The 27,720-nt window shown below is 47.2% G+C and overlaps 1 protein-coding gene across 1 annotated transcript in view; it reads left to right on the forward strand.

The window, feature by feature from the left end:
* The window catches only part of LOC138258979 (protein SSUH2 homolog), a 257,887-nt gene that overhangs the window by 169,464 nt on the left and 60,703 nt on the right, over positions 1 to 27,720 (forward strand). The window contains exon 11 of the mRNA XM_069206339.1: positions 10,421 to 10,526. Coding sequence (XP_069062440.1) covers positions 10,421 to 10,526 — 106 coding nt within the window. The remainder of the gene's footprint in view (positions 1 to 10,420; positions 10,527 to 27,720) is intronic.

The following is a 27,720-nucleotide window of genomic DNA, read 5'->3' on the forward strand; positions in this document are numbered from 1 at the left end:
GAGATGGGGCGGAAGTTTTTCAGGTCGCTCGGGTCAGCCGTAGGTTTCTTTAGTAGGGCGTTGACTTCGGCGTGTTTCCAGCATTCGGGGAAGGTAGCAGAAGAAAAAGAAGAGTTGATGGCGGTCTGGAGGTGCGGGGCGATGATGTTGTCGGCTTTGTTAAAGATGAAGTGCGGGCAGGGGTCCGAAGGGGCGCTGGAGTGGATAGAGTTCATGATGGATTTGGTTTCTTCCGTGCTGATGTGGGTCCAGTTGTTGAGGGTGATGGTCGGGGATGTGGGTTCGGTGGTGTTAGGTTGGGTCTGGTGTCCGAAGCTGTCGTGGAGGTCGCTGATCTTGCGATGGAAGAAAGTGGCGAGGGATTCGCATAGATCCTGTGAGGGCGTGACGGCGTTGGCGTTGGCGCTGGGGTTGGAGAACTCCTTGACGATGCTGAAGAGTTCTCTGCTGCTGTGGCTGTTTTTGTCCAGTCTGTCGGTGAAAAAATTCCTTTTGGCAGTGCGGATCAGGTGGTGGTGTTTGCGGGTAGCGTTCTTGAGGGCGGTCATGTTGTCAGCGGTGCGGTCCTTGCGCCAGGCTTTCTCAAGTGCGCGACAAGTTTTCTTTGATTCTTTGAGGGTGTTCGAGAACCAGAGGGGTTTCTTGGTGTTCTGTCGCTGCAAGCGTTTGAGGGGAGCAAGGTTGTCTGCGCAGTTGGAGATCCAGTTTGTGAGGTTGAGGGCTGCGACGTTGGGGTCGGTGGTGAGGGTGGGTTGGTTGGCGGCGAGTGCGGCGAAGAGTTGCTCTTCAGGGATCTTGTTCCACTGTCGGCGAGGGATGGGTTGAGTGCGGAGGTGGCGGGTCTCGCGTCGGAATGTGAAGTGGACGCAGCTGTGGTCGGTCCAATGAAGGGCGGAGGCGTGGCTGAAGAAGACGTGTTTGCTGGCGGAGAAGATAGGGTTGAGTGTGTGTCCGGCGATGTGGGTGGCAGTGTTCACCAGTTGTTTGAGGCCGAGGTTGGCGAGGTTGTCGAGCAGGGTGGTGGTGTTGGGGTCGTTGTTTTGTTCCAGATGGAAGTTGAGGTCGCCTAGGAGGATGTAGTCCGGTGAGGCGAGGGCGTGCGGGGAGATGAAGTCGGCGATGGTGTCGCTGAAAGGGGCGTGAGGTCCGGGAGGACGGTAGACGAGGGATCCTCTGAGGGTGGTCCTCGGGTCGGTGCGAATCTGAAAATGCAGGTGTTCAGCGGCAAGAAGGGAGTCTTCAGTGGAGGTGGTGACGCTGATGGAGTCTTTGAAGACGATGGCGATGCCTCCTCCTACTTGGTTGGTGCGGTCTTTCCTGGAGATCTTGTAGCCTTCGGGGATGGCGGTGGCGATGTCTGGAGCAGAGGAGGCGTTCATCCAGGTCTCCGTGATGAAGGCGACGTCCGGTGCTGTGGAGTCTAGGAGGTCCCAGAGTTCAACGGCGTGTTTGTGAACGGAGCGAGCGTTGACTAGGATGCACTTGAGGTGGTTGATGGCGCGTGGGCTTGTGGTCGTAGTTGTTGCGTGGTGGAAGATGCGTTTGCAGGAGTTGCAGGCGAAGGGTCCATGGGTGCGTTTGGGGTGAGCTTGGAAGCAGGTGTTGGAGCGTCCTGGGTTGAGGGCATGGAGGGTGGTGGGGTCATAGCGGATCATCGGGGCTTGGGAGCGCTGGGGACCAGGGGTCATGGCGCTGGGCGCGGGCCAGGCGCGGACGGGCGTAGACGGGCTTGCCTCCGGCGCGCCAGCGGCGCACCCGCTGCGCGCGGTCGCGCAGCGGCCGCCATATGAGGTAGGGGGGGGAGGGGTCAGCTGGGGGCGAATGGGAGCTGGGGGGCGGGGGCGTGCAGGAGGTCGCGGCGGGAAAGCGCGAGGGAGGGGGGGGGGGACAGGTAGAGTGAGAAGAGCTGGGGGAGGGGGGTTTAAGGGTGGAGGGGGGAGAGTGTTAGGAGGTTTAGGAGATTAGGGAGAAAGATAGGTGTAGGGTTGTGAAGATAGGGGAGGGGGGGGTTGTAGAGGTGGGTGAGGGTGAGAGGTAGTGTGAGGGGATAGGAAGATAGGTAATAGAGGGGGTGGCGGGAGGGGGGGAGAGATAGAGAAATAGGTAGAGAGAAAAGGTAGATGGAGAAATCGATAGATAGGGAAAAAGATAGAGAGATAGGAAGATAGGAAGATAGGAGGAGGTGGAGAGTGAGGGAGTTGGATAGTGGGATAGAGAGATGGAGAGATAGGTAGATAGGAGGAGTGAGGGAGGTAGAAAGTGAACAGGTTAGATAGGGGAGATAGAGGGGGGGATGCGAGTGGGGGAGGGGGATCAGGCAGGAGCAGGAGGGCAGGCGCGGGGAGAAGAGGACGGAGGAGGCAGAAGAGCCGAAGGCAGAAGACAAGAAGACAAGAAGACAAGAAGACAAGAAGAACAGAAGGACTGAAGACCGGAAGGACTGAAGACCGGAAGGACTGAAGACCGGAAGGACTGAAGACCGGAAGAGCGGAAGAGCGGAAGACCGGAAGAGCGGAAGACCGGAAGACCGGAGAAGAAGAACAGAGAAGAAGACCAGAAGAACAGAGAAGAAGACCAGAAGAACAGAGAAGAAGACCAGAAGAACAGAGAAGAAGACCAGAAGAACAGAGAAGAAGACCAGAAGAACAGAGAAGAAGACCAGAAGAACAGAGAAGAAGACCAGAAGAACAGAGAAGAAGACCAGAAGAACAGAGAAGAAGACCAGAAGAACAGAGAAGAAGACCAGAAGAACAGAGAAGAAGACCAGAAGAACAGAGAAGAAGACCAGAAGAAGACAGAAGAACAGAGAAGAATACGGAGGGAGATACAAAAAACGAAGAAACAGGGTGCAGAATACCACAGCAGAAGATGAGGAAGAAGAGAAGAGGAGAGAAGACGGGGAGAAGAGGAGTACAGAAGAAGAATACAGGCGAGGAGGAAGAACAGAGAAGAAGGCAAGAGGAAAAGGAGCAGGAGAGAGGGTGAGTAGCGCGGGGCAGAACGAGGGGCTGGGAGGTGGGGGGTACTTACTGTGGGGTGGGTCTCAGGAACTCAGGAACCTGGAGGAGCTGCAGCGGCAGGGGGAGCGACCTACCCTTGGGTCAAGGCAGTGGGTGGCGGTGGGCAGGGCTAGCTGGATGGAGGAAACAGGTGGCGGCAAAACAAGTGGGAGAAAAAAGAGGGAGGAAAAAGAGGGGGGTGGGGGAAACCTCAGTACCTCATAGGAGGTCGAGGAACACTGCAGGCAAGACCCTGAACTGACCGAGCCACAGGACCCAGACACCAGAGCTCAAATTTCAAGCAAAAGCATAGATACCCAGAAAGCCAAACCCTCAACACTACAAAAGCATAACAGTCAAAGGATCCAAAGAAATTTCCCATCCTGCTGGGAAACAAAAACACACAAGTATGGATACGCTGAATGGCATTGCCTTGACTTCAGAGGACAGTCAAAGGTGAATCAAATCAAATCATTAACATTTATAAAGCGCGCTACTCACCCGTGCGGGTCTCAAGGCGCTAACTGAAAAGGGAATGAGGGTGCAAAGGAAAAGTCCCATGGAGAACATAAAAACTCAGATGTCGTTGAGCTATAGATGAAAAAGAGGGCTGTTGAGACTGAAATCCAGAACCTGCTTAATAAATAAGTAAAAAGCTTGCTAAAGGGAGCAAATCTGTTGGGTGTTGGGAAACCAACACAGGCGGTTCAAATTTCAGAGCAGGAGGAAATCTTCTACGTTGCCAAGGCACAGAGGTGGGGCAGGAGAATTTTATTCTTAGCACTGACCTTAGGGACATCGAGTATGAAATTCCACTTGAAGAAACTTTGTGGGAAGGCGTTGAGGCAGACTCTAATGAGGAGAGAAATTGGTTTGACATCTCCACATACCAGAGAGTGATTAAAAAGGCGACCAATGCTTTGGAGGAGGAAGTAGAAAAGAACAACACATGTTTTATCCTCAAGAGTTCAGCTCTGTATATAGAAAGAACCAGTTCCTTCCAGTGCTCCCAAGCATAGTCCGGAAGGGTAAAGAAGTCTTCACAAAGCTTGCGTTAGCTAAAGCAGTCACCTTGCACACATAAAAGAATATAGACCTTCGACTCTGGACCAAAAGAATATCCAAGGGCCCGTTGAACAAGACTTACTGTACCCACAGCAAGGAAATAGGCAGTGGAGCCCCCATCAGACAGACAGTAAGAGATTAGAGGCTGCCAGAAGAAAGATGGAGAGAGCAGGTGCCAAACGATGGAGAGAGCAGGTGCCTGAATGCCCTACTTAAGCGACATGCCCAGCAACACTGGGATGACATTGAAGACCTTTTATCACATCTAGAAGAATTCCACAAAATTGCAAAGAGTTAAATTGAAAGGGGAGAGGACATCTTGAACTCCTGCCTTAAGTCAGTACTTCTGAGGCTGTCATCTCACTGTGTGTCTGCAACATGAGTCCTGCGTGGTTACACATCTGCTTTTAAGCCTGAGGTGTATTATAATAATGTTGACATGCCTCTAACGCATAGCCAGCTCTTTTGGTCAGGAGTCGACCAAACTCTGGAGGGAATGAAAAAAGCTAGAGAACTACAAACCCATGGGTGCCATCGCAGTGTACAGAAACAAATTCTAAAGAGGGTCCAATCAGGGGTTGCGTGGTTTTGGTGGACAGGAACAGACAGCCAATTCTCAGGTCCCACCTATTGGTAACAGCAAAAACCAAAGCCTTCTGTTTGAGGTAAAGAAACATAAAGAGGTGGAAGCCGTAAGGTGTCTGCGTCTAGCTCCTTAGTGATTAGAACCACTCTTCCCTCACCCACAACACACCTGTATGGGAAAGAATGAAGAAATTCATAAACAACTTGCAGTCTATAACCAACTTAGTTGTAAATAGTGTATGTCATGGCTACAGCATAGACTTCATACAAAAACTGCCATAAAGAGCCCATAACTCCAGCTCTACAGAAAAGGACCAGTTGCAAGTCCTGGAAATAGAGGTGCAAAAAAAGGAGTATACTCTTTTTACTTCCTAATTCCAAATCAAGACATAACCCTGCAAACTATCCTTGAAATATACTCTGTAAACAGGTACATAAACACAGAACTTGCACTCCATTCTGCTCAAGTGCTTTTAACTGCAGGTATCTGTCATTTACTTATTTCCTTTCACACCAGACCCAATCTGTATGTTTCCCACTTCTTCAACCTGATGATTCAAATCTTTCTTGTGAGGCTTTAAGGTTCTTACCTGAGCCCCACATTATTTAATGTTTATATGAGACCGCTGGCATCAATTATTGGATCTTTCTGATGTAATATTCTCTCCTACACTGATAACACTTGACTGTTCTCCTCTCTCGGAAGATGCAGCAATTAACCAGGTTCATTTTCATGTGCTGTAAATCTTTTGTTAGCCAAACCGATGAGCTGTAAATTGTCTACGACTAAACGGTGAGAAAACAAAACTTGCTCCAGTTGGTAGAGGTATCTCTGTCTAAACCACTGATTGGTGTCTTCCCCCTCCTGTCAAGGAGACTTTTTGTTATTCAACCTCAAATCAATATTACAGAATAGGAAGGTGAAGTTCTGCAGGATCGGCACTTTGACATGTTTTTTTGTCCATACAATGTTAGTAGAAGATTTCAACTTATCCATCAGTTTTTCTGTCTTCATGATCGTCTTATTGATCTGTAAGCAATTTTTTGAGATTGTGTACTACTTTTATTACTAAATATCTTATTTCTTCTTTTATTGCTTTAGTTTTCCATCTCATGTTGCATTTCATGTCTTTGAGTAATTTGCCTAATATCCTGACAGCTGTCCAAAAGTATAATGTATTCTTTGTGTTAAAAAGACGTTTCAATGTCTAGAGTATATACAATCAACTTTTCTTCATGCAAAGCTATTTTTTTCTCACACACAAATAACAGGTAAGGGATATATTATTGCTGTTTTTCTAACAGCTCAATATACAGGTAAATGTTAAAGGGGAGTGCGGACACCTTGTCTAAAACCTTGGGTTATGTTAAATTGTGCACCAGAGCCCCTGTTTCTTTAGGATAACTATAGGACATCTGTATTGTATCTACTTGCTGACATGCTAGAAATAATGATATAATCCTAGTTTAACAAGCAAGGATAGGGGCTGTGATGATTCACAGAAAGTTGGTGCTTTGCTTGGTTTCAGAATTACAGTAATGGTAGTTTCATGCCAGGAAGGTGGCAGCTGGGCTCCTTTTATTAAGACAGAATTAAATAATGGTTTCCATATTGGAATTATATATTTTTAATTTAAAACAGACCTCCTTAAGTATGCTGTTAGGGCAAGGGCTTTGTCTTGCATAATATAGATATTTTTTTGTATTATGCATATTTCTTCCTTTACTATGTCTTGACTCATCATTAATTGCTGATCTAGATTCAACTTACCAATATTTTTAATTGACATGTCTTGTATTGGGAGTATAGTTTCTGGAGAAATTAATATTGAACAATATGTCTTCAATCTTTTGAGTCATGCTCAGTATTAAGCCTGACATTTGATCAAGTATTTCTTTTTATATCGTTCCCACTCTGCCTGCTTTGGCTTTCCAGGTCAATAACTTGACACACTTCTTGAAATTTTCAAGTATTCAACTCTTCTGGCCTCCCACGTCTTAAGATTTTTTTCTTACGGGCTTATTTTGGATACATTTGGAAAGCCCTGTAATGTATGTCTTAATGTAAAAGCTTCTCATTTTCATCGATTCAGGGTTTTACTTTTTTCAGTCTTGGGAATCTCATATTCTAGCTGAGGACATTCACTTTTTTCTCTTTATTTTTGTATTTTCAACTGTGTAAACATATCTCAAGCTGAACTGCGGATCGAGTAGATAGATGTGTAGGTAGTTTTCTTACTCTTTATCTTATTCATTTTCTTCCTTTCAATTACAAAATAGTCTAACTTGGAGTAGTATCCCTATTGTTTACTGTTGAAGGTGTAATCTCTTAAAGTGTTAGCTCTCATACACCAGACCTCACAGAGGCCGATATCTTTTATAAATTATCCAAGATATGCATGTGTTCTGAGTAAAGTTATAAGTGTGAACTCTGTTGATCTGTGTAGGTTATATTCAACATATTTGTCACCACCCATAATAGGGGAAGTGTATACTGTAGGAATCTAGCTATTTACAGTGTACCTCTTTTTGGGCCACTGTATAAAGAGTCCAAACAAACCCCAGAGGAATTACAGAGGCACAAAAGATTTTTTTTTTTGTTTTTTGGTATTGTGGGTGGGCAGGTATGCATATCGAAGAGTAGTGCTCAGCTTGTAAGGCACACACATAGGCAGTAAGTGAGCCCCACACTCAAAGAAATCCAACACTAATTTATAAAAATATCCCATACTTTTAGATGGGACCCACGTTGACCGCATTGGCCCACTTCAGCTCGGGCTAGATGGCTTGGGTGCTGTGGCGATGTCCGGCGTTGGGCTTTGGCGGTCCTTGGTCCTCAGTTCTTCTTTGGTTGTCTGCATATGCAGGGAAGCAGCTCCTCTGTTCCAAGGGAGATTTGGTGATTTGTGAAGCAGTGGCAGCTCTCCTGGTTTCTTGGAGGCTGCAGTGGCAGGACAGGTCAGTTGCTCCACAAAGGTTGGGTGCAGTAGGCAGGCGGGCAGAGTTGTTGCCAAGTATGTAATGCGCCTCAGTTTACAGGTCAGCAGGCTTCTTGTTTTTCTTGCATCAGGGGGTCCCCTAAATACTCAATTTAGGGGGCATGAAGTGGAGTCAGGGGTAGTAGCCAATGGGCTACTTATCCCTGGTAGTCACTACACCCCCTAGGTGACCACCTCCTTTGGGGAGTGGGCATCACTCTGTCCCAGAATTCCTAATTCCACCACAAACAAGATAGTGGAATTTCTAAGGTTGTCTTTACATCAGGCTGGTCACCCTAGAGGTGTGTCCAGTCAGCAAGTGCAGCAAGCCTCTGGCATAACTAATGTTCCTCCCTGTCCAGGTGCCAAATGGGCCCTGGAGCAGGGGGGTCCAGCATCACCCTCCGATGAAGGGCAGATCTGCATAGTAAAGGTGGTGGGCTCCCTTGAACCTTCCTGCCTTGGAATGCAGATTTACAGGTTCTGCAGGCCTAGGTCCCAGCTCAGGCCTCTGGAAAGAAACAAGTGTGTTTTTAAATATTTATTATTTCTTTTGTGTAGCAGCTTTAAAAGCACTGCAAAGTTCCTTGTGCATCCAGCAGAGTTTGCGCAAAAATAAAAGCGTTAAGTTAACTCTGATTAATGCACCTGCTTGAGTTATGTCTAATGGCAGTTTTGACTCATCTAAGGTAGCGCAGATGGTTTATATGCCTGCTGCAAAGAACATGTATCTTGCAAAGCGCCTTATTTTATGTACATAGAACAGTGTGTTACTGCTTTTGTCACAGAGATTCTTTTGTTATTGTGCAGTTCATAAGTTAAAATCGTACTCTAACACAGTAAGCTATGAACTGCCATCCAAAGACCTGCATGTAAACTGCATGGCACAAATTAGAAAGTTATGTTTTTTTCCTAGCCTTTCATTATCCTTATGCTGCTCAAAAACGTTTGCTTGGGTAGACATATATTCTTATTATTAAAGTCCTGACTAACTACTGTGTTTTATGTTCTGAATCCTGAGTTTGTGCTTCTCCAGGCTAAGTACTCTTAAAAAGTGCCTACCAGTGTGTATGACATGTGAATCCTACACCTTGTAGTCCCCTGTAAAGTACTCCCACACCCTTCACTGGTACAAGAGTTGCTATAAAACAAATTAAGCACATGTAACAGAGGATATGGAGAGTTGAGGCCCTTACGGTTTTACTTCCTTTCCCCACCACATATTTGTGAAAGTTTTCTCATAACTTATGTAGCGAAAATATAAAAACAGAAATCATTTGGGAAATGTAGAATCTGACCTGAGGATTCATCTTTTTTAAAATAAAATCAAACATTGAAAGTCACCGAGATGCAGCGCTAGCCTTCCCATTAAAGTTTCAATTTTTACATATTTTTTTTATATTAATTATATCTTTAGTAATTCGAGTATTTGTTTGGTGTGTACTTGTTTGTGTATTTTTGCGAATTACTGTTTTAATGTTTGAAATTTAAATAGTACAAATTGCTTGGGGGTCCATGACTTCCAGCAGTGATTCAGTGGAGGTCCTCAGGAGTCATACGTTTGGGAACCACTGGCTTAATATATTCAGCCAGAAATTATCCTTACAACAATTGGGACTCCTTATGTGCCACATGCTTGATCTGTATAGTTGACTTGCTGGACCTATTGCTATCTTCTCATGAGTATGTTGATTTCATTCCTTTTCCAGTTCTTCCATGCATTTCTCTGGTTCCCTTTGCTTGTGGAAAGAGATATATCAGACCTGATATCAAAAATCTGATCTTAGACTTGCAGGGTTTTAAACTTAAGCAATGTTACTATTTGTTCTTTCACCGAGTATGCTAAAAATGTTTATTGTGATGTCCTTTGATTCAGGTTCAATTGAAAAGGGTCTCGGTGTATGATCTGTATCTCTGACAGAGGGTCTTTTGGGGTGACAGCAAGAGGTGTTGCTTTTATTAAATGAGCCACAAAGTGTTTTATATCGCCCCCTCCACTTCTTCTGTAATATTTAGTATTCTAATGTTATTGCTCCTAGCATTGTTCTCCAGCCTTCCCATTGGACTGAAATGTCTATCTTTTGTTTAATCACGGAATCTTTTCTGCGGTCATGTCCATTCTATTGCTGAAATCTTGGACTGCTTTATCCAGATCTACGTAATGCTAGGTTGTACATTTTTTTTTTCCCCGCAAAATTACACTTACGTCATGAATGTCTTTTTGATTTGTTTCAGAAATTACAAAGTTGACAGATTGTAGATGCTGTCTTTGAAGGCCCTTTTTTATGCACATCATTCTCTCCTCAACAAGTATCATCTTTGGGATTGTCTATCCTAGAATTTTGGTCATCCGTGCTATGGGCCGAATTCCCTTGTAAAAGAACCAAAAATATATTTACTGTCCCTGCTAATTTATACTTCAAAGTCAGTTCAATGCCTTCTTTTAGTGAGGGTCTTTAGAGCAATGTGTAGTTACAAAATTAAAAGGGAAAACTTAATATCGGATCCTGGAGTGGCGAGTTCCTGACTGATTACTCTAGCTGTCAGTCATGTTCTTGGGTCTGCCCCTCCAAGACCAGCCTTTTATTATTATTATTTTAATGGTGTAACATATACAACTGAAAAACCGGTCTTATTTTCTTCTTTTTTTTGTTGTTTATATTTTATAGTGAGTATATTATTTTATATTTAGGGCAACGTAATGTTTCTCCATGAGAAGTGAACATCTGGTCTTTTGTTGCTTAATAAATCAGTTGTTTCATATTACCTTTTTTTATTTTATTTTTCAAACAGGAAAAATAACATACATGAATTTTTGGCTGATCAGAGTTGTGGATTTCCAACAGAACACTTCAAGAAAGTAACTGGCAAACCACTGTTTACGGATGAACAATTCATGGTAAGACCCAATACTGCTGTAAAATTCTTGATGTGATTTATTTGATTTGCTTCTTGTAGAAGAGCAGATGGTAAATAGAAACCTATATATAGTTATTTGGAACAAAATCCGAAGGGATGTCCACACAGACACCATGTTGCCTTAAATGTATTGACCAAACCTATAGATAGCCTACTAAATGATAAAATATTTAGTTTTGTGTGGTTTGTAGTTCATTATCTTGAGTTTAAATCCTTGATTCTCCCTCAGCAATTGTATACAGGTTTAATACAATTCAGATACAAGCATTGATACTAATCATAACTCTTTATGATAAAGTATATCTCAATATCTGTAAGGAAATGCCTCCTTGGCATGGTTGCCCCCTGACTTTTTGCCTTTGCTGATGCTATGTTTACAATTGAAAGTGTGCTGAGGCCTGCTAACCAGGCCCCAGCACCAGTGTTCTTTCCCTAACCTGTACTTTTGTATCCACAATTGGCAGACCCTGGCATCCAGATAAGTCCCTTGTAACTGGTACTTCTAGTACCAAGGGCCCTGATGCCAAGGAAGGTCTCTAAGGGATGCAGCATGTCTTATGCCACCCTGGAGACCTCTCACTCAGCACAGACACACCGCTTGCCAGCTTGTGTGTGCTAGTGAGGACAAAACGAGTAAGTCGACATGGCACTCCCCTCAGGGTGCCATGCCAGCCTCTCACTGCCTATGCAGTATAGGTAAGACACCCCTCTAGCAGGCCTTACAGCCCTAAGGCAGGGTGCACTATACCATAGGTGAGGGTACCAGTGCATGAGCATGGTACCCCTACAGTGTCTAAACAAAACCTTAGACATTGTAAGTGCAGGGTAGCCATAAGAGTATATGGTCTGGGAGTCTGTCAAACACGAACTCCACAGCACCATAATGGCTACACTGAAAACTGGGAAGTTTGGTATCAAACTTCTCAGCACAATAAATGCACACTGATGCCAGTGTACATTTTATTGTAAAATACACCACAGAGGGCACCTTAGAGGTGCCCCCTGAAACTTAACCGACTATCTGTGTAGGCTGACTAGTTCTAGCAGCCTGCCACAAACCGAGACATGTTGCTGGCCCCATGGGGAGAGTGCCTTTGTCACTCTGAGGCCAGTAACAAAGCCTGCACTGGGTGGAGATGCTAACACCTCTCCCAGGCAGGAATTGTCACACCTGGCGGTGAGCCTCAAAGGCTCACCTCCTTTGTGCCAACCCAGCAGGACACTCCAGCTAGTGGAGTTGCCCGCCCCCTCCGGCCAGGCCCCACTTTTGGCGGCAAGGCCGGAGAAAATAATGAGAATAACAAGGAGGAGTCACTGGCCAGTCAGGACAGCCCCTAAGGTGTCCTGAGCTGAGGTGACTCTAACTTTTAGAAATCCTCCATCTTGCAGATGGAGGATTCCCCCAATAGGGTTAGGATTGTGACCCCCTCCCCTTGGGAGGAGGCACAAAGAGGGTGTACCCACCCTCAGGGCTAGTAGCCATTGGCTACTAACCCCCCAGACCTAAACACGCCCTTAAATTTAGTATTTAAGGGCTACCCTGAACCCTAGAAAATTAGATTCCTGCAACTACAAGAAGAAGGACTGCCTAGCTGAAACCCCTGCAGCGGAAGACCAGAAGACGACAACTGCCTTGGCTCCAGAAACTCACCGGCCTGTCTCCTGCCTTCCAAAGATCCTGCTCCAGCGACGCCTTCCAAAGGGACCAGCGACCTCGACATCCTCTGAGGACTGCCCCTGCTTCGAAAAGACAAGAAACTCCCGAGGACAGCGGACCTGCTCCAAGAAAAGCTGCAACTTTGTTTCCAGCAGCTTTAAAGAACTCTGCAAGCTCCCCGCAAGAAGCGTGAGACTTGCAACACTGCACCCGGCGACCCCGACTCGGCTGGTGGCGATCCAACACCTCAGGAGGGACCCCAGGACTACTCTGATACTGTGAGTACCAAAACCTGTCCCCCCTGAGCCCCCACAGCGCCGCCTGCAGAGGGAATCCCGAGGCTTCCCCTGACCGCGACTCTTTGAATCTAAAGTCCCGACGCCTGGGAGAGACCCTGCACCCGCAGCCCCCAGGACCTGAAGGACCGGACTTTCACTGGAGAAGCGACCCCCAGGAGTCCCTCTCCCTTGCCCAAGTGGAGGTTTCCCCGAGGAACCCCCCCCTTGCCTGCCTGCAGCGCTGAAGAGATCCCGAGATCTCTCATAGACTAACATTGCGAACCCGACGCTTGTTTCTACACTGCACCCGGCCGCCCCCGCGCCGCTGAGGGTGAAATTTCTGTGTGGACTTGTGTCCCCCCCGGTGCCCTACAAAACCCCCCTGGTCTGCCCTCCGAAGACGCGGGTACTTACCTGCAAGCAGACCGGAACCGGGGCACCCCCTTCTCTCCATTCTAGCCTAGGTGTTTTGGGCACCACTTTGAACTCTGCACCTGACCGGCCCTGAGCTGCTGGTGTGGTGACTTTGGGGTTGCTCTGAACCCCCAACGGTGGGCTACCTTGGACCAAGAACTGAACCCTGTAAGTGTCTTACTTACCTGGTAAAACTAACAAATACTTACCTCCCCTAGGAACTGTGAAAATTGCACTAAGTGTCCACTTTTAAAACAGCTATTTGTGAATAACTTGAAAAGTATACATGCAATTTTGATGATTTGAAGTTCCTAAAGTACTTACCTGCAATACCTTTCGAATGAGCTATTACATGTAGAATTTGAACCTGTGGTTCTTAAAATAAACTAAGAAAAGATATTTTTCTATATAAAAACCTATTGGCTGGATTTGTCTCTGAGTGTGTGTACCTCATTTATTGTCTATGTGTATGTACAACAAATGCTTAACACTACTCCTTGGATAAGCCTACTGCTCGACCACACTACCACAAAATAGAGCATTAGTATTATCTATTTTTACCACTATTTTACCTCTAAGGGGAACCCTTGGACTCTGTGCATGCTATTCCTTACTTTGAAATAGCACATACAGAGCCAACTTCCTACATTGGTGGATCAGCGGTGGGGTACAAAACTTTGCATTTGCTGGACTACTCAGCCAATACCTGATCACACGACAAATTCCAAAATTGTCATTAGAAATTGATTTTTGCAATTTGAAAAGTTTTCTAAATTCTTAAAAGACCTGCTAGGGCCTTGTGTTAGATCCTGTTTAGCATTTCTTTTAGAGTTTAAAAGTCTGTTAAAAGTTTGAATTAGATTCTAGAATCAGTTTTAGTTTCTTAAAAAGTATTCCAACTTTTAGAAGCATAATGTCTAGCACAGATGTGAATGTGGTGGAACTCGACACCACACCTTACCTCCATCTACAGATGAGAGAGCTAAGGTCACTCTGTAAACTAAAGAAAATAACAATGGGCCCCAAACCTACCAAAATACAGCTCCAGGAGCTTTTGGCAGAGTTTGAAAAGGCCAACCCCTCTGAGGGTGGCAACTCAGAGGAAGAGGATAGTGACTTGGAGGACAATTCCCCCCTACCAGTCCTATCTAGGGAGAACAGGGTCCCTCAAACCCTGACTCCAAAAATAATAGTCAGAGATGCTGGTTCCCTCACAGGAGAGACCAACACCTCTGAAATCACTGAGGATAACCCCAGTGAAGAGGACATCCAGTTAGCCAGGATGGCCAAAAGATTGGCTTTGGAAAGACAGATCCTAGCCATAGAGAGGGAAAGACAAGAGATGGGCCTAGGACCCATCAATGGTGGCAGCAACTTAAATAGGGTCAGAGATTCTCCTGACATGTTGAAAATCCCTAAAGGGATTGTAACTAAATATGAAGATGGTGATGACATCACCAAATGGTTCACAGCTTTTGAGAGGGCTTGTGTAACCAGAAAAGTGAACAGATCTCACTGGGGTGCTCTCCTTTGGGAAATGTTCACAGGAAAGTGTAGGGATAGACTCCTCACACTCTCTGGACAAGATGCAGAATCTTATGACCTCATGAAGGGTACCCTGATTGAGGGCTTTGGATTCTCCACTGAGGAGTACAGGATTAGGTTCAGGGGGGCTCAAAAATCCTCGAGCCAGACCTGGGTTGACTTTGTTGACTACTCAGTGAAAACACTAGATGGTTGGATTCAAGGCAGTGGTGTAAGTAATTATGATGGGCTGTACAATTTATTTGTGAAAGAACACCTGTTAAGTAATTGTTTCAATGATAAACTGCATCAGCATCTGGTAGACCTAGGACCAATTTCTCCCCAAGAATTGGGAAAGAAGGCGGACCATTGGGTCAAGACAAGGGTGTCCAAGACTTCAACAGGGGGTGACCAAAAGAAAGGGGTCACAAAGACTCCCCAGCAGAAGGGTGATGAGACAACCAAAACTAAAAATAGTAAAGAGTCTTCTACAGGCCCCCAAAAACCTGCACAGGAGGGTGGGCCCAGAGCCTCTTCACAAAACAATGGGTACAAGGGTAAAAACTTTGATCCCAAAAAGGCCTGGTGTCATAGCTGTAAACAGCATGGACACCAAACTGGAGACAAGGCCTGTCCCAAGAAAGGTTCCACTCCAAACTCCCATCCAGGTAACACTGGTATGGCTAGTCTCCAAGTGGGATCAACAGTGTGCCCAGAGCAAATCAGGGTCCACACTGAAGCTACTCTAGTTTCTGAGGGTGGGGTGGATTTAGCCACACTAGCTGTCTGGCCGCCTAACATGCAAAAATACAGACAGCAACTCTTAATTAATGGGACTAGAATAGAGGGCCTGAGGGATACAGGTGCCAGTGTCACCATGGTGACAGAGAAACTGGTTTCCCCTGGCCAATACCTGACTGGAAAAACTTACACAGTCACCAACGCTGACAATCAGAGAAAAGTACATCCCATGGCAATGGTTACTTTAGAATGGGGAGGGGTCAATGGCCTGAAACAGGTGGTGGTCTCCTCAAATATCCCAGTGGACTGTCTGCTTGGAAATGACCTGGAGTCCTCAGCATGGGCTGAGGTAGAGCTAAAAACCCATGCAGCAATGCTGGGTATCCCTGAACTGGTGTGTGTGAAAACGAGAGCACAATGCAAGGCACAGGGTGAAAAAGTAGAGCTGGAGTCTGGAAAAATGGCCCAGCCTACCAAGAGAACAGGAAAGTCAGTTGGGAAACCAACTGCAACACAGCAAAAGAAAGGGAACCTCTCTTCTCAGGAAGAAGTTCTGCCCTCTGAGGGAACTGAGCCTTTGGAGCTTGAACCTTATCAGGTTGAGCTCTTAGGCCCAGGGGGACCCTCAAGGGAAGAGCTGTGTAAGGGACAAGAAACCTGTCCCTCTCTTGAAGGCCTTAGGCAGCAAGCTGCTGAAGAGTCCAAAGGCAAGAAAAATGGAACACATAGGGTCTATTGGGAAGATGGGCTCCTGTACACTGAGGCCAGAGACCCCAAACCTGGTGCCACTAGGAGAGTGGTAGTGCCTCAGCTGTTCAGAGAGTTCATCCTAACATTGGCCCATGACATTCCCCTTGCTGGACATTTGGGACAAACCAAGACGTGGGAGAGGTTAGTCAACCACTTCTACTGGCCCAATATGTCCAACATGGTTAAGGAGTTTTGCCTCTCCTGCCCCACCTGTCAAGCCAGTGGTAAGACAGGTGGGCATCCAAAGGCCCCCCTCATTCCACTTCCAGTGGTGGGGGTGCCCTTTGAAAGAGTGGGTGTGGACATAGTTGGTCCACTGGAACCTCCCACAGCCTCAGGAAATATGTATATCCTGGTAGTAGTGGATCATGCTACCAGGTATCCTGAAGCTATTCCCCTTAGGTCGACTACTGCCCCTGCAGTAGCCAAGGCCCTCATTGGTATCTTTACCAGGGTGGGTTTCCCTAAGGAGGTGGTGTCTGACAGAGGTACCAACTTCATGTCAGCATACCTAAAGCACATGTGGAATGAGTGTGGAGTGACTTATAAATTCACTACACCTTACCATCCACAAACTAATGGCTTAGTTGAGAGATTCAACAAGACATTAAAAGGCATGATCATGGGGCTCCCAGAAAAACTCAAAAGGAGATGGGATGTCCTCCTGCCATGTCTGCTTTTCGCTTACAGGGAGGTACCACAGAAGGGAGTAGGGTTCTCACCCTTTGAACTTCTGTTTGGTCATCCTGTAAGGGGACCACTTGCCCTTGTTAAAGAAGGCTGGGAGAGACCTCTCCATGAGCCTAAACAGGACATAGTGGACTATGTACTTGGCCTTCGCTCTAGAATGGCAGAGTACATGGAAAAGGCAACCAAAAACCTTGAGGCCAGCCAACAGCTCCAGAAGTTTTGGTATGACCAAAAGGCTGCACTGGTTGAGTTCCAACCAGGGCAGAAAGTCTGGGTTCTGGAGCCTGTGGCTCCCAGGGCACTCCAGGACAAATGGAGTGGCCCTTACCCAGTACTAGAGAGGAAGAGTCAGGTCACCTACTTGGTGGACCTGGGCACAAGCAGGAGCCCCAAAAGGGTGATCCATGTAAACCGCCTTAAGCTCTTCCACGACAGGGCTGATGTCAATCTGTTGATGGTAACAGATGAGGATCAGGAGGCAGAGAGTGAACCTCTCCCTGATCTTCTGTCATCAGACCCAAAAGATGGTACAGTAGATGGAGTGATCTACTCAGACACCCTCTCTGGCCAACAGCAAGCTGATTGTAGGAGAGTCCTACAACAGTTTCCTGAACTCTTCTCCTTAACCCCTGGTCAGACACACCTGTGTACCCATGATGTGGACACAGGAGACAGCATGCCTGTCAAGAACAAAATCTTTAGACAGTCTGACCATGTTAAGGAAAGCATCAAGGTGGAAGTCCACAAGATGCTGGAATTGGGAGTCATTGAGCGCTCTGACAGCCCCTGGGCTAGCCCAGTGGTCTTAGTCCCCAAACCTCACACCACAGATGGAAAGAAAGAGATGAGGTTTTGTGTGGACTACAGAGGGCTCAATTCTGTCACCAAGACAGATGCTCATCCAATTCCAAGAGCTGATGAGCTCATTGATAAATTAGGTGCTGCCAAATTCCTAAGTACCTTTGACTTGACAGCAGGGTACTGGCAAATAAAAATGGCACCTGGAGCAAAAGAAAAGACAGCATTCTCCACACCTGATGGGCATTATCAGTTTACTGTTATGCCCTTTGGTTTAAAGAATGCCCCTGCCACCTTCCAAAGGTTGGTGAATCAAGTCCTTGCTGGCTTGGAGTCCTTTAGCACAGCTTATCTTGATGATATTGCTGTCTTTAGCTCCACCTGGCAGGATCACCTGGTCCACCTGAGGAAGGTTTTGAAGGCTCTGCAATCTGCAGGCCTCTCTATCAAGGCATCCAAATGCCAGATAGGGCAGGGAACTGTGGTTTATTTGGGACACCTTGTAGGTGGAGGCCAAGTTCAGCCACTCCAACCCAAGATCCAGACTATTCTGGACTGGGTAGCTCCAAAAACCCAGACTCAAGTCAGGGCATTCCTTGGCTTGACTGGGTACTACAGGAGGTTTGTGAAGGGATATGGATCCATTGTGACAGCCCTCACTGAGCTCACCTCCAAGAAAATGCCCAAGAAAGTGAACTGGACTGTGGACTGCCAACAGGCCTTTGACACCCTGAAACAGGCAATGTGCTCAGCACCAGTTCTCAAAGCTCCAGATTATTCTAAGCAGTTCATTGTGCAGACTGATGCCTCTGAACATGGGATAGGGGCAGTTTTGTCCCAAACAAATGATGATGGCCTTGACCAGCCTGTTGCTTTCATTAGCAGGAGGTTACTCCCCAGGGAGCAGCGTTGGAGTGCCATTGAGAGGGAGGCCTTTGCTGTGGTTTGGTCCCTGAAGAAGCTGAGACCATACCTCTTTGGGACTCACTTCCTAGTTCAAACCGACCACAGACCTCTCAAATGGCTGATGCAAATGAAAGGTGAAAATCCTAAACTGTTGAGGTGGTCCATCTCCCTACAGGGAATGGACTTTATAGTGGAACACAGACCTGGGACTGCCCATGCCAATGCAGATGGCCTTTCCAGGTTCTTCCACTTAGAAAATGAAGACTCTCTTGGGAAAGGTTAGTCTCATCCTCTTTCGTTTGGGGGGGGGTTGTGTAAGGAAATGCCTCCTTGGCATGGTTGCCCCCTGACTTTTTGCCTTTGCTGATGCTATGTTTACAATTGAAAGTGTGCTGAGGCCTGCTAACCAGGCCCCAGCACCAGTGTTCTTTCCCTAACCTGTACTTTTGTATCCACAATTGGCAGACCCTGGCATCCAGATAAGTCCCTTGTAACTGGTACTTCTAGTACCAAGGGCCCTGATGCCAAGGAAGGTCTCTAAGGGATGCAGCATGTCTTATGCCACCCTGGAGACCTCTCACTCAGCACAGACACACCGCTTGCCAGCTTGTGTGTGCTAGTGAGGACAAAACGAGTAAGTCGACATGGCACTCCCCTCAGGGTGCCATGCCAGCCTCTCACTGCCTATGCAGTATAGGTAAGACACCCCTCTAGCAGGCCTTACAGCCCTAAGGCAGGGTGCACTATACCATAGGTGAGGGTACCAGTGCATGAGCATGGTACCCCTACAGTGTCTAAACAAAACCTTAGACATTGTAAGTGCAGGGTAGCCATAAGAGTATATGGTCTGGGAGTCTGTCAAACACGAACTCCACAGCACCATAATGGCTACACTGAAAACTGGGAAGTTTGGTATCAAACTTCTCAGCACAATAAATGCACACTGATGCCAGTGTACATTTTATTGTAAAATACACCACAGAGGGCACCTTAGAGGTGCCCCCTGAAACTTAACCGACTATCTGTGTAGGCTGACTAGTTCTAGCAGCCTGCCACAAACCGAGACATGTTGCTGGCCCCATGGGGAGAGTGCCTTTGTCACTCTGAGGCCAGTAACAAAGCCTGCACTGGGTGGAGATGCTAACACCTCTCCCAGGCAGGAATTGTCACACCTGGCGGTGAGCCTCAAAGGCTCACCTCCTTTGTGCCAACCCAGCAGGACACTCCAGCTAGTGGAGTTGCCCGCCCCCTCCGGCCAGGCCCCACTTTTGGCGGCAAGGCCGGAGAAAATAATGAGAATAACAAGGAGGAGTCACTGGCCAGTCAGGACAGCCCCTAAGGTGTCCTGAGCTGAGGTGACTCTAACTTTTAGAAATCCTCCATCTTGCAGATGGAGGATTCCCCCAATAGGGTTAGGATTGTGACCCCCTCCCCTTGGGAGGAGGCACAAAGAGGGTGTACCCACCCTCAGGGCTAGTAGCCATTGGCTACTAACCCCCCAGACCTAAACACGCCCTTAAATTTAGTATTTAAGGGCTACCCTGAACCCTAGAAAATTAGATTCCTGCAACTACAAGAAGAAGGACTGCCTAGCTGAAACCCCTGCAGCGGAAGACCAGAAGACGACAACTGCCTTGGCTCCAGAAACTCACCGGCCTGTCTCCTGCCTTCCAAAGATCCTGCTCCAGCGACGCCTTCCAAAGGGACCAGCGACCTCGACATCCTCTGAGGACTGCCCCTGCTTCGAAAAGACAAGAAACTCCCGAGGACAGCGGACCTGCTCCAAGAAAAGCTGCAACTTTGTTTCCAGCAGCTTTAAAGAACTCTGCAAGCTCCCCGCAAGAAGCGTGAGACTTGCAACACTGCACCCGGCGACCCCGACTCGGCTGGTGGCGATCCAACACCTCAGGAGGGACCCCAGGACTACTCTGATACTGTGAGTACCAAAACCTGTCCCCCCTGAGCCCCCACAGCGCCGCCTGCAGAGGGAATCCCGAGGCTTCCCCTGACCGCGACTCTTTGAATCTAAAGTCCCGACGCCTGGGAGAGACCCTGCACCCGCAGCCCCCAGGACCTGAAGGACCGGACTTTCACTGGAGAAGCGACCCCCAGGAGTCCCTCTCCCTTGCCCAAGTGGAGGTTTCCCCGAGGAACCCCCCCCTTGCCTGCCTGCAGCGCTGAAGAGATCCCGAGATCTCTCATAGACTAACATTGCGAACCCGACGCTTGTTTCTACACTGCACCCGGCCGCCCCCGCGCCGCTGAGGGTGAAATTTCTGTGTGGACTTGTGTCCCCCCCGGTGCCCTACAAAACCCCCCTGGTCTGCCCTCCGAAGACGCGGGTACTTACCTGCAAGCAGACCGGAACCGGGGCACCCCCTTCTCTCCATTCTAGCCTAGGTGTTTTGGGCACCACTTTGAACTCTGCACCTGACCGGCCCTGAGCTGCTGGTGTGGTGACTTTGGGGTTGCTCTGAACCCCCAACGGTGGGCTACCTTGGACCAAGAACTGAACCCTGTAAGTGTCTTACTTACCTGGTAAAACTAACAAATACTTACCTCCCCTAGGAACTGTGAAAATTGCACTAAGTGTCCACTTTTAAAACAGCTATTTGTGAATAACTTGAAAAGTATACATGCAATTTTGATGATTTGAAGTTCCTAAAGTACTTACCTGCAATACCTTTCGAATGAGCTATTACATGTAGAATTTGAACCTGTGGTTCTTAAAATAAACTAAGAAAAGATATTTTTCTATATAAAAACCTATTGGCTGGATTTGTCTCTGAGTGTGTGTACCTCATTTATTGTCTATGTGTATGTACAACAAATGCTTAACACTACTCCTTGGATAAGCCTACTGCTCGACCACACTACCACAAAATAGAGCATTAGTATTATCTATTTTTACCACTATTTTACCTCTAAGGGGAACCCTTGGACTCTGTGCATGCTATTCCTTACTTTGAAATAGCACATACAGAGCCAACTTCCTACAATATCTAAATCTGTCACATTTTGATAATGGTGTCTGAGTAACAGATGAATCCAAAAATTAAGACTTATGTGCTGGATATGGGTGCTAAACAGTATAAAACATGGGTGTTACATAGAATTCCTGAAAAAACACCTACGATACCAGCAAAATAGCAAAGATTCAGAAAAGATCAGGAACAAGAGTACAGTTGGAGGTCCAAGAGCTGAGGAAATACTACAGCAAAAGAGTCCAAGGGGAATCAAATACTGGAGTATTGTTTTTTTGATCATAAAGCTTGACTTAATTCTGCATTCAATTCTGGACCTATGATTTGTCAACAAGTTCACCCAAAGGTCCAAGATGATAGATTATTTCATCAACCGGTGTTCAGAGCACATCAGTAAAATCTTCCCCTCCTCCAGAAATGAATCAATCTTTCCTCAGGCAGATTTAGATACATAGAAAGCAGAGAAATACCCTACTTAAAGAGAATGCAAGAATTGCACGAATAAGCTAGGTTTTACCAGATGTCTCAATCTCAGATGGCAAGGACGGTGATGAAACTTTTGGTTATGATGACATCTTGCATTCACATGACTGCGAACCTGAAAATAGTCATTCCTGAATAGGTCTTATATGAACAGCCAGTGGTTGCAACCATTGGGGAAAATGTAGGATCTAGTGGTTCATACTGACCAGGTCAGCATGCAGATGAAATGGTATAACAAGGAAAATATACTGAACTCCTCTTCCTCAGGATATCATAATAGACTTTGCACATGCAGGGACAATTGAAGATAAGAAGAACGTGATCTGCCCATGATGCGGATAAACACACTAGTTGCTTAAGAGTTGAAGAATATGTTTCTTACATTGAAAACCAAATTCAAGTGAAAGGGTTCAAATCCCAACACACAGCAAGGCTAGTATATTTGATGTGAACAAAAAGGGGAGGGTCCTACCCATTTTCAAAATGTGCATAGTTTATCTGCAAGTGGGTTATTGTAAGAAACAAAGTTGGTGGCAAATCACATACCAGGATTAGAAAAACTCAAGCAATTGAGCTTAGTAGGTGCCCACAGTTGGAGGAATGAGAACTGAAACATGACCTAGCAAAATAAATATTCAACAGTCTGGAACACCACAGGTAGACCAATTAGCAACAGCAGAACATGTAATTTCTTCACATACAGGCAATAATTCACCAGGCTCGGGGGGGATGCCCTGAGATATTTTCTTACATTTTTCTCCCAGCACCATTGATTCCCATATTCTTAAAGTTCAGGATATCCCCCATGAATCTGATTCAAGTGGCCGCAAGGGAGCTATATCAAGCATGGTTCTCCTACATAACACAGAAAACACAGAGGGCCTCATTACTACCCTGGTGGTCATAAGACTGCCAGGGCCGTGGTGGCGGTCGGACTGCCGCCAATGTGGCAGTCCGACAGCCACATAACAACCGTGGAGGTCGTGCTTGGGTCGGACCACCAGTTCTGCTCCACTGGAAGGGCTTGCGGTGCTGGCGGTCCTAATCCACCAGCGCTGCCCTGGGGATTACAACTACCTCCTCCACCGGCGATTACTTGGTGGTAGCCCCGCCATGTGAAGGCTGGTGATGAAGGGGTGTAGGGGGGTGGCGAGGGGGGTGGCGGGGGGGGGGGGGGGCACCTGCACTGCCCTTGCACTTGGCATGGGTAGCCCTCAAATTGTAATGGGTGCTGGGGCATACTATGCACTACAACACTGACGCCAGCTCTGTTATGAGTCACTGTCAATGTTGTAGGCAGTTTCCTGCTGGGTAAGTGGTTCCACCCACTGACCCAGAGGGAAACTTCATGGAGCCCACTGGAAGTGGACCGTACTGGCGGTAACCGGACTGCAGGAGTTTGGCGGACAACCTTTTTTATCCGCCAAACTCATGACCACCCCCAGTCTTTATCCAAAGATTACAGTACACCGTGATACTCTAACAGTACAAGGTCGTGGGTGGCATTTCATGCAAATCCAGGAGCAGTGTTGTAACAATACCTTAGGTGGCCCTTCCTTCAAGGAATGCTAAAGGGGTACGTGTCTCCTCACACTGATACTCAGTTTTCCCCCTAGTGTACCAAACCACGGCAGCACACCACCTATGCTATCAGTAGGAGTTTCAGTAATACAGTCAAATTAAATCAACATGCAGTACAGACCGTGACATCAGGGCATACCACAAGGCATGTTTGTGTCATTGATTTACAAATTTGATGTTGAGGAGCTAACTGCATCTGTCATTGATGTGCATGATACTTTTTCTTATTAAGGGCTACAACGATCAGTCATGTTGAGGGTATTTTATAAGAATGTGCAGATGTGACTAAAAGTCATTTAACAAGAAGTGAAAATTAAGCTGCCATCAGCAACTTGCCCATTTGATTAATTATTAGAGTTCTTCATCCTCATATTTAGTTTGTTTTGAAGTTCTCAGTGTTTTTATAGAACAAAGTCCATCTGGTGTAGTTTTACCAAGAGGCCACTGGTGAGACAACACTATCTGACATGATTCAAATCCCAGCTTCCCTATCAGCAAATGTTGAGATTGTGGGAAAATCTATGTACATCTTTTTACCTTGCTTTCCTTGCACAGATCTGTCAAAACTGGAAATGCTGAAAGGTGATTGCTTGAAGTTACAGCACTCTAAGGGTATACATACCTTCTCCACTTTGCAAAGAGTGGTGGCAATCTACACCATTTTCAAGAGAATCAGGGAACATCAGTAGCATTTTAAGGAGTTTGGATAAAATGTGGAACACTTTGACTTTTACAACTTGGCTTTCACGAAAATTGAGTAATCCACAGATTGAGCACACACTTTTGAAGTGGAGCTCATTTAAACATTCCATTACTAGTGGGCCAGCCACAGCACCCTAAAGCATGATTGCTTAGCATCAGCAAATCATGTATGTACTTTTCAGAAAACTGAACATCAGAAAGACATAATTTAGACACTAAAGATAATTGTACCACACGTGATGCTGTATCCATGCTTGTTCCTCTGAGTGTTACCCCATAAAATGTGAGCAATACAGTTAACGCCATGATGGAGCGCTCTTCCTAGCCATCAGGCAGGTGGGTTCCCGCGGACAGAATTTTGATTTTACAGTACTGATGGTGGTTCAGTGACAGAGGGAGGACATGGTTGGACTCGATGGAAATCGGAATCAGACAATGCCGGTGGCTGTGGAAAAAATGCAAGTCACTCTCTCTCACATACACACAACATATGTCTCTCCCTGCATCACACGTGCCACAACACACCACATACACACCATTATCCATTGTCATTACACCATAATGCAACACCTACATGTGGAAAATACACATCCATCCATCACACAACACACACACTGACACTGCACCCACACACAACACAACTACACCATCCAACACACTCCTCTAAATGCGCACACAAGCACGACTATACACATAACGACAGCGATGCGACACAACATGCACCTGAGTTCTGCACGCAGCAACACAACACAGCATACACAACCACATCCATGCCATATGTAAGTGGCACACATACCGACACAACCACAACACCTCCCTCCACCTCACCCAGCCAATCGCATTGCACACATATATACACGTACTGACTCACTCGCACAACTCAAGCACAACGTGACCGGTGTAGGAGGCTGGCTCAGTTTATGGTGTTCACATATTGTGTGGCACATTATACCGAGTCCTTAGTGATAGTGAATAGATGTTCAGAGATCAAAAGCTCTCTGGGGTAGCTGAGGCAAGCAGATGAAGCTTATCCAGGAGAACTCTCTCTGAAGTTAGCGGATGCCTCTGATTGTCCAGCTGCTGTCACGACCGGTGGACCAGGCCGGTGGAACCCCAGGATGGATTCTGGGTGTGGAGGACCTAAAAAAAAAAAAAAGGAAGGGGACAGAGTCCAGCACCCTTGGCGGTGCCCAGGTGGTGGAGGTGGCAATGGCCACCCTCCTAGAGGTGAAGTTCCTGCAAGTCAGTGGAGGAAGAAGTCCAACTGTGGGGGTCCAGGAGCTGTAGAAGATTCCAGGAGTTACCTATGAGCTGTCCCTAAACAGTCGCTGGATTGTTGGGGGTGGGGGGGGGGGTTTGAGTGACCAGCCAGGCCACCCACAAGCACTGGCAAATGCAAGCTGGAGCTGAAGAGGAATTTGCAGATTTTTGGGGATTAGCAAGGTCCAGGAGACTCTACCCTTAAGGGGGGAGTCACAGCTGGCCCTCAGAATACAGGAACGCAAACATAAGTAATTGGCACCCTCATGAGTGACCCACAGGCAATGGACACGTGGAGTCATAAGGAGGCCTCAGTGGCACAACAAAACAGAATTCCCACATCGCCGGACAGGGCTGATCTTCGCGCTGCAGAGTGCTGGAGGCTGGAGCTTCTTGGTGCCTGAAGATCTCTTGGAGGAAGAGTCAAAAAGCCTTGGCAAGTGCAACAGTCGCAATGCACCGGGGTTCCAGTCCAGTGGCATTAGCAGGGGCCCACAGTCTCCCATGTCAGTCAGTGTTGTCTTGAGGGCGCCCGCGGATGCAGGGGAATGACTCCTTCACTCCAAGGGAGATTCCTTCGTGCTTCCAGGTGCAAACAAAGTCCTTGTGATCCTTGAGGATGCACAGCCTTGGATGTTGCTGAATTCTTCAGGTTTCCAGAGAAACAATGTTGCAATGGGAGCCTTACCACAAGAAGCAGGTGTGTTGTGGTTCCAAAGCAGCCCAGCATTGGTTTCAGAGGCCAGGAGCAGAAGATGTCTTGCAGAGTTCCTTGTAGAGTCTTGCTCGACAAATCTGAGGACCCACCCACCGGGAGGCCCTAAAGTAGTCTTAAAAGGGCTTCCTCTAAGGAACCCCCAACATCTTAGGGAGCTCTGTGAACGCCAGAGCAGACTAACTCAGCCCTCAATGCATGGTTGGTCACGAATGGCGTCTGCATCCGGAGGTTGCGCAAGGTCTCTTTCAGCAGTGGGGAGAGCCTTGGTTACATCTGTTTTCCTCCACAGAGAACGTGCAATGTCCGCTGTTTTGCGCATTGGAGTTTCCAAGGCGGCACTTTTCGTCTTGAGTGGATCTCAGGCCTCCTGTATGCCTTCTGCCAGTTCCACTGTAGGGAGCTGGCCTAGTGTGTGGTGGACACGTATGGTATTACACTTTTTACTGGGTCCAGACAAGCGCCAATAAGTTATACAGTGCCTAGACAGCCAGGGATCTCTAGGGTAGCTATGGTAAGCAGCCAAGACTTACCTAGAAGGCATGTGAAGCACTTGCAATACCACAGTAGTCACACAGTAACTCATCACACCTGATAACCACACAGTGTTGCAAAAATAAAGGTACTTTTATTATAGGCACACCAAACTAGACCATTGGTATAGCTCCCTTTGGAGGTATGAACACACAAAATCTACACAGGTAGGTACTCGGGAATAGAATAAATGAGCAAGAGCCCTGTAGAGGGGCCAAGCCATATACTAAAAAAAAATGGAATGGAAATGGGTGTCCCCGATCAAAGTGTTTGGAGTAGTTAAGGGCTGGGGGAGACTCGAACCCCAAAAGGTAAGTACCTGGAAGATCCCCGTGGCCAGTTGCAGAGCGGTAAGTTACCTGGTTTTCCAGTAAGCTAACATGGGGACGTCATGGTTGGAGAAGGCAGAGACCGGACCAGACCAGTGGAACCCAAGGGCAAATTCCAGATGAGGACCTGCAGAGGAAGGGGGACAGAGTCCAGTCCACGTAGAAGTGTCCAGGTGGGGCAGGAGCCAATGTCCACCCTTCTATAGCTGAAGATCTGGATTGACTGAGATCGATTATGTCCAGCTTCAGAGCAGTCCCTGAAGTCACCTATGATCTGACCTTCGACTGTCACCTGATTTCAAATGGGTCAGTGGTCAGGAGGACAACCAACAAGCGCAGGCAAATGTAAAAGGATCTATTGGAGGTTGGAGAACTACGGAGGACCAGGAAGGTCCTGGGGACTTTTGAGGGGAGTCCAGGATGCAGGAGAGCCAGCAGAAGCAGTCGAAGCCACTACTAGCAGCCCACTGGCAGCAGGCACAGTAAGCTGAAGTGAGGCCCAGTGAGCACACCTGGAGAGGAGTCCTATGTCACTGGAGTAGCAGAGAGGAGACTGCCCTTGCAGAGTTAGGATGCTGGGGGCCGGAGCTACTTGGAGCCTGAAGAACCCTCGGAGCAAGAGTCAGCAAGCATTGGCTGGTGCAACAGTACCAGTGCACAGTGCTTGCCGTCTCCGACATTGGACGGAAGGCAGAGAGGACCCAGGGGATCCCTCAGAACCACCATGTGTGTTGGAGAATCTTCTCAGATCCGGAGGACAGAAAATCCCACCAGCCAGACGCCATTCCCTTAGGTGCCTGCGGAGGCAGGGGAGTGAGTTCTTCAAGG

The sequence above is a fragment of the Pleurodeles waltl genome, chromosome 9 (genome assembly GCF_031143425.1).
Source record: "Pleurodeles waltl isolate 20211129_DDA chromosome 9, aPleWal1.hap1.20221129, whole genome shotgun sequence".
NCBI lineage: Eukaryota > Metazoa > Chordata > Amphibia > Caudata > Salamandridae > Pleurodeles > Pleurodeles waltl.